Genomic DNA, 13,891 nt, shown 5'->3' on the forward strand with positions numbered 1-13,891 from the left:
CATTAATCTCCTGTGTTTATCTTCATTATTTGTCTGAAATTGGGCACTGTTTCTTGTCATTTTCTCATGTTTTAGCTGGTTCAAGGAAGTCAAAGGATAGACCTGTGGTGAATCTGCATATCAAAGCTGATCTCCGCTCCCTGAAAATTTTCATTCGAGGACAGAAAATCAGGATTGCTGAAATTTGTATCGAAGGTGTGCAAACGTTGCAAACAAGCTCTTCTCTATTGCATTCTTAAGCTTACTGCTTGTTTTGCTGTTGTGGTGCTTGCCTGTTTGTCTTTATACACAGTGGTTTTATGATACACCGTTCCACTATGCATTGCCCCTGGTAGTCAAAAAAAAAAGGGTTCACCCAGTGTCTCACTTTCTGAACCATCCAGATCTCGTCTCTGAGGTTCTGATGAGGAAGAAGGAGATGGAGATTCTGGCCAATCTGAGAAAAATTGTCATCCTCAACTGTGACAAGGATGCCCTTTACCAGAAGGTAATATTAGCAGGTGGTCTTTAAAAAAGAAAAAAGAAAAAATCCACTCATAGTATTATCTTTTTATGTTATAGTTCTGAAAATAACCATATTTTACATCTTTATGTCTTCATTTATATGTTGTTTTGTTGTACTTATTATTCCTCCTTGGATTACATAAAAATAATGAATGTCCGTTAACAAAACTAATCTCAAATTGCTTTAAACCCTTAATATTGTCTCTTATTACTTAGGCTGTGACCATAGCAGATAAGGAAGTGTTTTCATTCCGCATGGTGAACTATACTGATGCCACAGAGGGAGATGCCTATCTTGACATGTCTAAAGTAGACACTGCTGTCAGTCTAAATGTGGGATGCATTCAGGTCATCTTCCTCAACAAGTTTGTCTCTTCCATATTGGTAAGAAATCAAAAATGGCTAAATCTTTCAAGTTTTTATGAGGTTGTTATGAAAATGTGCTTTCTAGGACTGGGTATTGATTAATACTTTCTGATATGTATCATTGACACTATCTTGATACTGATTCCTGAACAATACTTTTTACAATATACATTTTATTAAATCTGTTTTATTATGTTACACATCATTGTAAGATTTTTTAGTTATAGCTAGTTTTAAATCTTATCATTTGTCTGATAAGTCTTTGTTTTCCATGGATAGTCTATCACCTCCTTTAATTTGTCTTCTAAATAGTTGTTTTCCACTGTCTTTTTCTTCAGGCATTCATCAACAACTTCCAGGAGGCTAAAGAGGCCCTGGCTGAGGTGACAGTCCATGCTGCAGAAAAGGCAGCATCTGGTGTGAAGGAACTGGCAGAGCGAAGCACTCGAATCGCTCTGAATGTCCACTTCAATGCACCAGTCATCTTCCTTCCTCAGTCCTCCACTTCCTCCAACGTCATTGTAGCTGACCTTGGTCTGCTTTCGGTCAAGAACAGTTTCTCTAAGCAGCCATTTAAAAGCGATGCTGAGATCCCTCCAGTTGTGGATATAATGGCTGTGAGACTGACTGACCTTAAGATGTACAGGTCAGAGTGCATTTTTTTTTTTTTTTTACTTTTACAAAGGTTACAAAGTGAACTGTTTATCAAAGAAGTTGTGTGAGTTTGATTGATCAATATGATATTCTCATGATAACGGCTGTTAAAGACTGTTGTGTCGTTGCTGCTTCCAGGACGACATACGTAGATCAAGGTTTTCATGGGGAGACTGAGCTGCTGATGCCTGTCAGTTTGGACTTGGAAATCCGGAGAAACCTTTCATCTAACTGGTACCACAGTATACCTGACATAGAGATTGCTGCTCATCTAAAACCCATGACTGTAAGTTTCTCCGTATGGTAGAGTGAGAAAGAGAGAGCGGTTAACCATAATCAGCAGTTCTTATAAATTAATTAATGCTTAAGGGTTTACAGACTAGGGCTGGATTACACTCTCTGTGGTAAGCGTCCTCGGAGAGCCACTTTGTATTTCTGCATGTACAAGTGGGCAGTTCTGTTCATACTCAAACAAAAGTCTGCATCAATCTAGAATTCCACACATGCACACTCTCATATTCTGTTCCAGTAGTGGCAAATTCTCACCAGGAAGTTGCTCTCATTTTTTATGCCTTATGCCTTCTTTGAATGCTGAATTGAGCATGTGTCGGCACTGCCGGACTTGTTTATAGAAATTTAGGCAAGTCTCCATGGTTACCTTCTTCTTCAAAAGGGCGAGTGACAACATTTATGTCACACAGACCCTGGCTGATGTCTGTGAACATGTGGACCCGGTGCTTAGGCGTTATTATTTTTTTTGTTTTATTAGTAATTGTGAAGTAATTTTACTTCATTTCTCTCTGATTGTGTCAAAGGACTTGCAAAAATATCTGAATGAAAAAATTTTATATGAATTCTTTGACTGCTCCAAATAGCTCATTCTCAGTCAGGATGATATGATAGTGGTTCTAAGGACTCTGAGTGAGAATCTGTCGGAGACGTCTGATGATGTTTCATCCCCGAGCATCCCTCCCATCACTTACCCCTCTGACTCCACATCAAACAAAGAGCCGCAGGGAACTAGTGGAACAGCCGACAGTAAGGAGATGTGGTTGTGTTTTTGTGTACATTTTCGACCAGTGTAACTAAATCACAGTGTAATATTAAACCTGTTCTTGGTGTTGCAGAGAATACAGTGGTGACAGCTGCTATTGTGGAGACTCGAATGAACAACAAGCTGAAGAGCACGCTCAAATTGGACTTTAAGTTTGATTCCATGACGCTGGTCGTGTACAGCCCCAATGTGAATGTGGTAATGCAAGAAAACACAGACATTCAGAAGGTCAAGCACAATCTTCATTTTTCAAGGCTTGTTTGTCTAACACAGACACTTTTTGTTGTTGTGCAGATTCTGGATGCTGTGCTGGACTCGCACAATGAGCAGCTGAAGCTGGCAGAATTTACTTTGTGTTCTATGTCCACCTCGGTCCACATGTTCTCCGACAGCTCCATGACAGCCTCAGTCCAACTCGCAACCTGCCTTCTTGATGACAAGAGACCGAAAATCAACATGGTCACGCCAAGGTACATGATACACCCCTCTCTTTACTTAAACACCTTTGGACTACATGTGGCAGCAGACCTTTGTTCGATCTCCTCTCCCTTTTTAAATGTATCATTCCTCTTCCTTCTCCTATAAATAGAATGTAGCCATTTTCCTTGTCTGTCATGATTTGCAGCTTTTGTAGTACTATTTTTTGACGTTACAAGAAATCTGAAAATGAGGTGAGAGAAAGTAAACAAAATGAATCAACAAAAGATTAACAATTATTTAAAAATGCAAAAATTAATGCTCATCACCACTTAAATAATAATTTACTCTAAATCCATCCTTTACTATTTGAGTTATGCTGTTTACAGACAAAAGAAAGACAAGACATGCCGTAGAAACATAATAATTGGCAGATGTAACAATGATACTTAAAAAATATATAAATAATAAATAAATAACATCATGGAAGGCAAATTATATGTATATGTAGTCAATTTAAAAAAAATAAACAGTTTTAACATTAGAGTATTTTTAGAGTGAGAAAGTTCCCTGTGGCTCTTTGTTTGACGTCTCTGATAGATTCTCTAGTAGACCTCACCATTTACTCTTCCATAAACAACACTTTCATGCTCTCTCCCAGGATGGTGGCTATGCATCCAGGTGCAGAAGAGAATATGATGGTGGAGGTGAATTATCGACAAGGACGTGAAGGCACCACTTTGGATACAGTGGTGCAGGATGTGTACGTGTGTGCCAGCATGGAGTTCCTGCTCACTGTGGCAGATATCTTCCTCAAGGCCTCCCAGCAGGGATTTGGTCAAGTGCCACAACAGAAGAGCAGCAGTGGGGCGGGAGATAAAAAGACTACAGCTAAAGGGTCCAGTAAGTTAACTGTAACACTTTAAGACAATATATTCTGATACAACTTGAAGATACAAGGCTGCTACCTTGTGGTAAAATATGCACCACAAATTAGGTAGTCATAGGAAAAAATATATATATATACATATATATATATTATATATATATATATATATATATATATCAATGCAATTATTGATAAATGATTTTTTTCAGTGTGTCTTTTTAATATAGACACAAATAGTCACCTTTACTGATTATCATCAAAAAATAATCTAATATTCATGCCCGTCCCTACTTAATACCGTGAATTATTACTTGAAATTATAAAAGTAGCGTTACTAAGAAAATGAGGAAATTGTCAAGTTGGACACCATGTTGTCACATGGTCTGAGCTGATGTTTTTTCTGAGCTGATGTTTTTTCTGTGATACTCTCTGTTGCCATCAGCTCCAGCTCCAACACCAGTGGCAAAGACAGAGATGAATGTGACAGTGCGTAACCCGGAGATCGTGTTTGTGGCGGACCTGACACGGGCCGACGCCCCGGCCCTCGTGATGACTACTCATTGTGAACTACTAATGAAAAGTAGTGCAGAGGGATCAAAAATGACTGCTCTCATCAGTGACCTCAAGGTTTGTTTTGTCACTACAACTTCACCACATGATGGAAAAATGTTGATTTTATAATTCTGTAAAGCACCTAGTATTGCTTCTGTATGAGACTGTGCTATTTTAAAAAAGATATTTGACTTGCTTAAATCATTTGTGTTTGTTTGGATAATGGTTGTTCTTGTAGGTGGTGGCTTGTCCTTTCTTGAGAGAAAAGAGGAAAAACAATGTGACCACAGTGCTGCTGCCGTGTCAGGTGTTCTTCCAGAGTACTCAGCCCCCAAACTCCCCTCAGGCTATGGAGGTGTCCATCAATGCTCTCACATTGAAGGTAGGTATAATATTGTGCAGTTGACAGATGAAAAAAACACACGGATAGATAAACAGACGTTCCTTGAATTAATAAAGGGATCATTCAATTTGGGAGTGGTTTAGCCACTCGGCTTTCAACTAGAGGGTCGAGGGTTATTCAGATTCTCGGTCAACATGCAAAGGTGCCCCTGGGCAAGTCACTTAACCCCAAATTGCTCCTGGCAGCTGTACTGGCAGCATGTGAATAGTGATTCACACATAGGTGTGCTGTATGAATGTGAGATTTTGGACAGTGACATTCATCTTTGAACTAAGATCTTGTGGGCTGAACAGTATTATGTCCTTTACCTTACTGTGCACAGGTATCTCCAATCATCATCAACACAGTAATCACCATCCAGTCAGCTCTGACTCCCACAGCAGAAACCCCAGAGGAGCTGGACTCTCCAGTCCCGATTGATCTGTGGGAGATACGGGACTGGAGGGGCCTCAAACTCTGGTTTCTAGAAGAGGAGAAGGATGAAGACACAAAGTCACTGACCCCACTGATACCACAAGGAGAGTCATTACAGGTATTTAACAACAATATACACTATTCGTTTTTGTACTATTATGTAGTAACCCATATATCACAAAACCTTGATCACTTCTACAGAGATATTATACTCTGTACACTGAAAAAAAGGTTTTTCAGTTTGATATGTAAGATCATGGCGTATGTCATTTCAATGGATATCTATCGATGCAGGTGGCCATCAAGTCTATCTGTCTAACTCTGGAAGCAGGTGTGGGCCATCGCACTGTCCCCATGCTTCTGGCCAAGTCTTCCTTCCAAGGAGATGTGAAAAACTGGTCCACACTCATTAACTTGCACAGCAAGCTTGACATGGAGGTAATACACACATACACACACACACAGCTGTATAAACTGTAGTAGATGGGTTACTTCCCGACCGTAATCCCACACTAAATTTTATACAATATAACTAATAATCTTCAGTCACATGTCAGATTTCAGTCCGATTTTCGCCATTTGTCAGATACTGCTATAGGTTGTTAATGTGACATTGTGTTTTACCCTAAGGTTCATTATTACAATGAGATAATGGGAGTGTGGGAACCACTGCTGGAGCCCTTAGAGGATGAGACAGGAGACAGATTCAGACCATGGACACTTGAACTGAAGGTACACACACACACAGAGGTTTGCACAGTCATTTTAGCTAGTGTTTCTAAATTGTTAAAATGAATCTATTTATCTATCATATAACCAGATGAAGAAGAAGCCAGTGGAGGGCATGTATTTGTCAGATGAAGTGGATTATAATGTCCCAGACTATAAGACTGTAATCACCATCAGCAGTAAAGACCAGCTCAACATCACGCTCTCCAAGTGTGGACTGGCGATGCTGAGTAACCTGGGCACGGTAAGAGCGCAGCTCATTTGGACACAGAGTTTGGTTTTGAGCATTCCTCTGTGATATATACTGTACATGTTCTTGCTGTTCTTCAGGCATTTGCAGAAGCCGCCCAACAGACATCCGAGTGCTTTCAGAAGGACGAAGCTCCCTTTGTGGTGATAAACTGCCTCGGTGTGCCAGTTTCAGTCCAGCACAGTGAGATGTTTTGTCCCATCACCAAACAGAGTACTAACTGCACTGTAAAGCTTGAGGATGGTGAAACCCTGGGGATGGACTATTCTACAACAACAGATGACCAGTTCTCAGCCATGATCTCCTTGAGTGGGAAGGACTTCTATATAAAGCCCAGTAAGTCAATATGTGTATATATATTTGGCTTCTGTAGTTGGCATGCTTCCGAATCATCTTTTGTAGTGTTAAAAAAAATTCATCATTACTTCACTACCTCACAGTCAAAAACCATTTGCCTTGCTTTGCACCTACAAACACACACATTGAAGAAGACTGGTGTAGTGACTCCCACCTGATCAGGACTCCCAGTCAGTCAAGTGAAAAATAGTCCACATTTTTGTGAAAAAGCAGTTCAAATTATATCACCATATTCTATTATGCTATTGCAATAACTATTTGTGATGATATTTCACAGAATTTTTCTGTATTGATATGGTACAATATAGTTCACAATAAAAATATATTTATTAGGATGAATCTATGAATTAAAAAAGCATAGAGAAATAATACATTATTATAGTTATGTATATTACAGTTAACTATATTATGTGTTGGGCTGCCTAAAATTGACTGGAGGGCCGGAGGTTTGAGACTGCTGCTACAGCAGCTACTGACCACACTTGACTGCCAACATAGAATCTATTAATGCAAACTGGGCAGGCAGCTTGACATTGCGGCAGGGTTAGGTATTGATTTAAATGTTTGAATGCGCTATCAATACTGATTTGTAAACAATACTTTTTTCAATATCAATTGAATTCTGAATGAATGAAATCCTTTTAACAGACCAATTACATTACACAATATGATACAATTATTTCATTTTAGCTGGCCTGGTTTTGCAGTAGATTATTTTGTGCTCCTAAGATCTTTTAGACAGACCTTTTGTTCATTAAACCAGCCTCTCAGAACACACACACGTTAGGCCCTGTCTTTCCCTTCTTACCCTCTGCACACCTCAAGACAGACATTCATATGCACTGTTAGATGTTGTTCAAAAGGCGTGCTGCATACCTTTTGGCTTACTATATTGAATGACAACACATTTCTTGATATTAGGTGATAGGAGGTTTGATTGAATTTGTTGATAATGTTTTCTCTGACGATTGCCATAATCCAGCTCCCCTCTTATTTTTTTTGTTTTCATTTCATCATCAGAACTGTCTAATGTAAGAATAATGTCAAATGAAATACTCAAAAAGCCTATGGTAATAGTCAAAAGCATATGGTGCACATATTATGCTCATTTTTTTTCTCTTCTGTCTCCAGCTCCACAGGGACACACCTCAGCCAGTATGATTCCCCTGATCAAAGTGGGCAGAGGGCTGTACAGTGTAACGCATCAAGAATCTGGAGTCACTTGTTTCCTGATCTGTCAGATTTACTCCGTGAAGGGCAGCAAGAACATAAAGATCCGTTCTCCTTTCCAGGTACTTTACTGATTTTCTTTGAGATTATTTGCTTCATCATTTTAATAATCCTATTGGTCTTATATTTATGGGTTGTACACATTTGCCTCTCCCTGCAAGGTCCACCAGTAAACGCTCCTTGACTTTATACTATCATTCTAATCAAGTATTTATTCACGTCAATTAAGCAGATTGTTTTATAAGAAGCTGCAAATTCTGTGTATATCGTGATGACATGCTGTTTCCTCCAGATTGCACAAAATCAAACACTTATGATTCTGAAAGAAAATGATAATAGGCTACACTCTCAAGGTGTATATTTTTCCTCCCCTTTCATGCAGATTGTCAATCATTTTACAATACCATTCAAAGTTTTGGAGGGATCACTGTGTCTAGGTACTGCTTTGCCAAATGAAGAGTTCTCTGTGCCTCTCGACTCATACAGGTTTGTGTAAACACACAAACAAGCCTGAACATATGACATATCCTTGCATGCACATGTTTAAACAACTTTTTTTTTTTTTTTTACTGTTTCTGCAAAACACACCTGCTTTACTGTCCCACTTACAACAAACTACACACTCCTTCACTTATGTCCACTGTCTGCTGCCCCTTTCAGGTCTGAGCTGAGCCTTCAGCCAATAATTGAAGAGGGTGCTGACAATCAGGTTTCTCAGTTCGAGTGCTCCGAAGGCTTCAGTTACGAAGACGTCAGCAAAGAGCAGCCTGAGACCCTTCAGCAGACATGCCTTCGCAGTGGAAACCAGCATGGCAAGATAACAATCAACATTGTGCCAGAAAGGGATGATGTGGCATTCAAAGACACAGGAAATATTGAGAATAACTTTGACGTGCCCTATGTGCTTCACCTTTGGCCCTCCATTCTGCTGCGTAACTTGCTGCCTTACCCCATCGCATATGAACTAAAGGTAGGATCAGAATCACTATGCACATCTTTCAAAAGTGTATATATCTCATGCACCTTTTGTAACTTGTTCAGGAACTTATTCTTATTGATACTGATCATTTGCATTTGCATTAGCTTATTTATTTTTTTCCTTATGTATTTGTTGTCAACTCACCTAATGAAGGCATCACCTGCTGGAAGATAGGAATTTCCTGGAGGAATAAGCTGCATTTTACCACAATGACACTATTGTAAACATATGCAAATAGTGCACAGTTTGTAGATGAGACTAAATATAATACTTCAAAGTCACTGTTGTACTCAGATAGTTTCTCTGTCTGCTGTTCAACAGAACAGTGACGTGTCTGCCCCTGAAGCTACTTTGAACGCAGGTCATTCTGCCCAACTTCACACCGCAGTCATCAACCAATCAAAACTCGGTCTGCGATTGCTCAACTACTTTGCTCAGGACTGGTCTTCTGAGTACAGGTCTGACTTCATACTCTTTTATACTGACTTATTTACTCTCTGACCATTATTGTCTTTGTATGTGTGTATGTAATTCTCTATAAATGATTATGTGATTCAGTCTCCAGAGTAACCAGGAAGAGATCACCTTCACTGTGTTCCAGTCTCTACGAGAGAATGATGAAGATTATTGTGAAGGGACGGAGATGAAAAAGGCTGAGTTAGATATAGCAGTGCATGTTAAGTATGACCTCGGACAGACAGTAATTGCATTCCACTCCCCATATTGGATGGTGAACAAGACGGGCAGGTTACTGCAGTACGTCGCTGATGATATCCACCGTAAACACCCGCTGGACTATGACATGCCCCTGCTCTTCTCTTTCAAACCTCGGTTCTTCCTGAAAAACAATAAGGTGAGGGGAAGGGATGTCTTACCCACGTACTGTATATAAAAAGTGGACATAGATGTCTTGTTGCAAAATGAACTTCTCTTGGGAAGCCTTCGGATTTACGGTGTAACAAGCATCATGTCAGAATTATTTTTGCAACCAGCAGTCTATGGTTTTACCACAAGTCTGAAGTTGTGTAAAATACATTTTAAAGAGACATTTCTTGTTCCCCCTTTAAATACATTTTCAAGCTGCCTGTTATTTAATTAACTCAATTGCTCTAAAAGTGTAGAAGTAGTCACTTTTAAATTATTTTCTGTTTTTATTTGGACATGTATCATAACAGTGATTATACACATGAGAACTCATGGTGTACCTTAAGTTGTCCTCTTTTCGTTGATTAATTACCTACCAAAAATAATTCTTACTGTTTATGACTTTTTCATCCTTCAGGTCCGCCTCATGATTTCCGACAGTGAAACCTCTGACGAGTTTTCCCTGGACACAGTTGGGAGCCATGGAGATGTGAAATGTAAAGGCAGATACAAAGACTACCTGGTAGGATTTTACCACAGATGTTCACATTCAGACATAAACTATTTTATCTACATTTTACTTAAAACTATGGCAGGTTATGGAATTAAATTGTGTGATGTCTGTTTTGACCTCAGGTCGGTGTGAAGATTGATCCGAGCAGTTTCAGTCTGACCCGCATCGTGACCTTTGTGCCGTTTTACATGCTGGTCAACAGAACCAAGCACAGTGTTTTCATATGTGAGCAGGGGCAAGATAACTGGACTGAGGCACAACCAGAGCAGGTCAGAGCCAAACCAAAACAAATGTTGTCAATGTGTCTGTTGGACCGAAATGCTGTATAAATTGTGGCAGCAGCCATTGATTAACACACAGGGGGGTAAGGTTTGTAAAATACTGATTTACTGGCTGTGTTACATTTACCAAAGTTTTTGTTTGATTCTGCATTTAGTCGTCAATTCCTTTCTGGCCTGAAAACGACACAAAGCGGCTAAAGATCAAAGTAGAAGGTTGTTTATCGCCTCCTCGGACTATTGACTTCACCCGACCAGAGAACTGCCTGCTGCTGCGTCTAGACAACTCTGTGAGTAATCATGAACACAGGGACAATGTCTCTCTGTGTGTGTACATAAGAGATGTATATATTTTTTTCTTGTTCTGTCCTACTACAATCTATTGAATTAGATGATTGAAAATATATATTCTGGTGTTTTGTTTCCTGTTCGGCAGGTGGGTGGGATCATTGTAGATGTGAACTTATCAGACCACTCGGCCACAATCCGATTCTCAGAATACCACGATGGTGCGGCCCCCTTCCTCATCATTAATCACACCAAAGACCAGACCCTTCAGTTTCATCAGAGGTGAGAGAACAGAAGGGCCAGTAAATAAGAAGTGAATAGACTCTTTAGTCAGCAATAAATGTATAATGAGTAGAGTGTAGTTTACAAAGCGACTCAGACTGGGAAGGTGAGAAGTGACCTGATATTGGTTCAACTCCTAGCAGACTGGACCGTTGCTGTATGTTATTCCCCTTCTGTCCTTCCCCACATGTACTGTCCTCACTGTTCTGAACAAGTTAAGGCACGATGCCACCAAAAAATATTGCTGAGGATAATTGAAGCTAGATTTAAGATATAAAAGCCCACCTTCTGTAGAAAAATGTATGAGCTTAAAGAGTTCTTGCATAACATTTCCCGCTGGTTAATCTCAAAATATGATTCTTTGGTGTACAGACTGCGTGTACATGTACTTTCAAAGTGCTCCAAGTGTCTGTTTGAATTGTGCTGGGAATGTACCTCACTCTCCTAAAGCTGAAGGAGTGCACCATCAACAGAAAAACAGAAAATCTTATGCCATGCTATAGCTGTTGCTATCAATTCATTCATTACTTTATTTCCAGTGCATTCTTATTTATCTAACATTTTCAAGCTTTGATCATATTTCTCATTTCGTGAACCAGATTTTGAAAATGTTATCATTAAAGCATATTTGCATTTCTGTGATATGGCACTGTATTTTGCTAAGTTGTCTAATGACTTTTCTTTTCTTTTTTAGTTTATAATGACCAACAGTATTTGTTTTTTGCTGATAGCCGCTTATGTTTTTGTGTTGTGGGTCATGCAGCACCCGGACAGAAACCTCGTGGGTGGCTGACGAGCTGCTCGACCTCTCCTTCTCACTGGAGGAGGACAGGTAGAAAGCTATGAAAAGGGGAAACTCTTCTGACACACTCTGAACTCAAGGGAGAGGAAGATAGGGAAATAAGAATGGGAGGGGTAAACAAACAAGAAGACTCACATCACTTATTTGTTTATTCATCTGTTGCACTTTTGGGTATTGAATGATCAGCAATGCAGCTGCAGGATTTTATCAGAACTGTGAAAAAGTAAAAGTAAGACGATGAAAATACACAGAGGTCACTACAACTGTGATTTAAGGTCTATATCACTGTATGAGCCTGAGATGCATAAGCCAGGTACCTTTTTTATTAAGATAAGAGTGACACCATGTGGTGGACTAAAGCATAACATGAACATTTCATTTGAGCAAAGCAGATAAAGTGCAACACTTGAATAATAAGTCTCTGGCTGATATTAACTTGTCACAGTCACTTGAGTGCAGAGTGTGGTCAGGTCAAGAGTGCAGGTGAAGACAAGCAGAAGAAGACTCCTTCTTCTCTAACTGTAATTTGTGTAATCTGCTCCTTGTCTTGCCAATTTCTAAACACTGCTTAGGCCTTGTCAAAAAAAATAATAATTGCACATTAGTGTGCAGTAATAACATTGTATTTGATGATTTGATGTACACTGATCTAGAATGTTGAGGATCATTGGATTTAGAGGAAAAGGAGCAGGTTAGACATCTGAACTCATTTATTGCTCTTTATTTGGTCTCCTTTCGAGTGTTTTTATCTTGTAGAAATACTAGTTTGGAATGCTGCTGACGGGATGGGATTCTGCCAAAGGAATCACACCTACTGCTTCTTCCTGTGGTTTTCTGTTGCATCGACTCCTGTTCTCTTATTTTTTCCATCTCCATCCTTAGGTCATGGCTCCCTCACTCTTTCTCTTGCTTTTTTTCATGTTCTTACAGTGTGTCTGCTTTATCGTGTCGGAGACATTGCGAACAATCATATTCCAAAACTCCTGCAGGGGTATTGGGGACCTCTGGGTATTTGGCCATTGTTGTGTCTTATTTCTGTCTATTCATGGGAATTGTTTGTGTGCTCTATCGGACAGGTACTTTGGATTGGATTGGTTGTTTCTTGGTGGCTGGGCTCTGTTGTACTGTTATCCTGTCCATTTCTAATTATTTGCTCACTGTCATCTCAGTTGATTATTATTTCTTGCTTTTTTTAGTACTTCCTGATATATATATGTTCCTGATATTAACAGTGTGGGTGGGTTTTCATGTGCATGTAGTTCTCAGACAACAACAGAACAGGACGAGCTGGAGCCTGGGAAAGCTGTGCACTACACCTGGGCTAAACCCACCGGCTCCCGAGAACTTTGCTGGAATTGTAACTCTTACAGTGGGGTGCTGAAGAGCGAGGAGGTACTCAGTATTACTTGTTATAGTTCATTTGTTATGTGGAAATGTGAATAAAAAAAAGACGCTGTCATGTTTGTTTGAACCATGTGCCCAATACTCTTTCTTTTTTTTTTTCCTTGTAGGACCTGCTTGAGGACATGGACAACAAGGGACAACTGTTTGTGTTGTCCTTTTATGAAGGTAAAGTACAAAGAGCAGAGAAATACATTCTGTAATCAGACTTTACACAACCTTATTAAGACTAGAATGTATCTTCACAATTTCAACTTTGTTGTTGGTACAATGAAGAACAAGCAGTTGGCAGAAAGTGTTAAATCAGTATGGTTTGGATGTATTTGTTGATGGAAAGGACTCCAGCGTGTTTTGCTGTTCACCGAGGAGAAAAATATCTACAAGCTGCTCTGTGAGAGTGAGAAGGCTCAGCTGGCTGAACAGGAAATCATCCTGTCGCTGCAGAACATGGGCGTGTCGCTGGTCAACAGCAGCATCGGCCAGGAGATCTCCTTTATTGGTATCACAAGGTAGATAACCAGCATATAAACATGTCCTAAACTGGTCACACCTGAACCCTGAAGCGCAGGTGGTCATGGCAAATGTTAGAATGTATGTGTTAAAAATATAAATATATATAGTACTTGTGGGTGTTTTGTAAATTTCAAAAATCAACAAAAATCAA

At 39.6% G+C, this 13,891-nt stretch overlaps 1 protein-coding gene across 3 annotated transcripts in view; it reads left to right on the forward strand.

The window, feature by feature from the left end:
• vps13a (vacuolar protein sorting 13 homolog A) overlaps positions 1–13,891 on the forward strand; it is a 35,582-nt gene that overhangs the window by 11,545 nt on the left and 10,146 nt on the right. For 2 of the 3 annotated variants that reach the window (XM_058636958.1, XM_058636960.1), the window contains exons 30-58: positions 76–195; positions 384–487; positions 721–888; positions 1,209–1,516; positions 1,663–1,810; positions 2,400–2,562; positions 2,652–2,776; positions 2,873–3,048; positions 3,657–3,898; positions 4,327–4,511; positions 4,675–4,818; positions 5,162–5,371; positions 5,548–5,691; positions 5,884–5,985; positions 6,074–6,226; positions 6,313–6,568; positions 7,721–7,881; positions 8,202–8,305; positions 8,480–8,789; positions 9,120–9,256; positions 9,357–9,651; positions 10,081–10,185; positions 10,299–10,445; positions 10,613–10,744; positions 10,891–11,024; positions 11,788–11,856; positions 13,086–13,218; positions 13,338–13,395; positions 13,565–13,736. In XM_058636958.1, coding sequence (XP_058492941.1) covers positions 76–195; positions 384–487; positions 721–888; positions 1,209–1,516; positions 1,663–1,810; positions 2,400–2,562; positions 2,652–2,776; positions 2,873–3,048; positions 3,657–3,898; positions 4,327–4,511; positions 4,675–4,818; positions 5,162–5,371; positions 5,548–5,691; positions 5,884–5,985; positions 6,074–6,226; positions 6,313–6,568; positions 7,721–7,881; positions 8,202–8,305; positions 8,480–8,789; positions 9,120–9,256; positions 9,357–9,651; positions 10,081–10,185; positions 10,299–10,445; positions 10,613–10,744; positions 10,891–11,024; positions 11,788–11,856; positions 13,086–13,218; positions 13,338–13,395; positions 13,565–13,736 — 4,705 coding nt within the window. The remainder of the gene's footprint in view (positions 1–75; positions 196–383; positions 488–720; positions 889–1,208; positions 1,517–1,662; positions 1,811–2,399; positions 2,563–2,651; positions 2,777–2,872; positions 3,049–3,656; positions 3,899–4,326; positions 4,512–4,674; positions 4,819–5,161; positions 5,372–5,547; positions 5,692–5,883; positions 5,986–6,073; positions 6,227–6,312; positions 6,569–7,720; positions 7,882–8,201; positions 8,306–8,479; positions 8,790–9,119; positions 9,257–9,356; positions 9,652–10,080; positions 10,186–10,298; positions 10,446–10,612; positions 10,745–10,890; positions 11,025–11,787; positions 11,857–13,085; positions 13,219–13,337; positions 13,396–13,564; positions 13,737–13,891) is intronic. The other variant, XM_058636959.1, reaches the window with a different exon arrangement.

The sequence above is a fragment of the Solea solea genome, chromosome 8 (genome assembly GCF_958295425.1).
Source record: "Solea solea chromosome 8, fSolSol10.1, whole genome shotgun sequence".
NCBI classification, from domain to species: Eukaryota; Metazoa; Chordata; class Actinopteri; order Pleuronectiformes; family Soleidae; genus Solea; species Solea solea.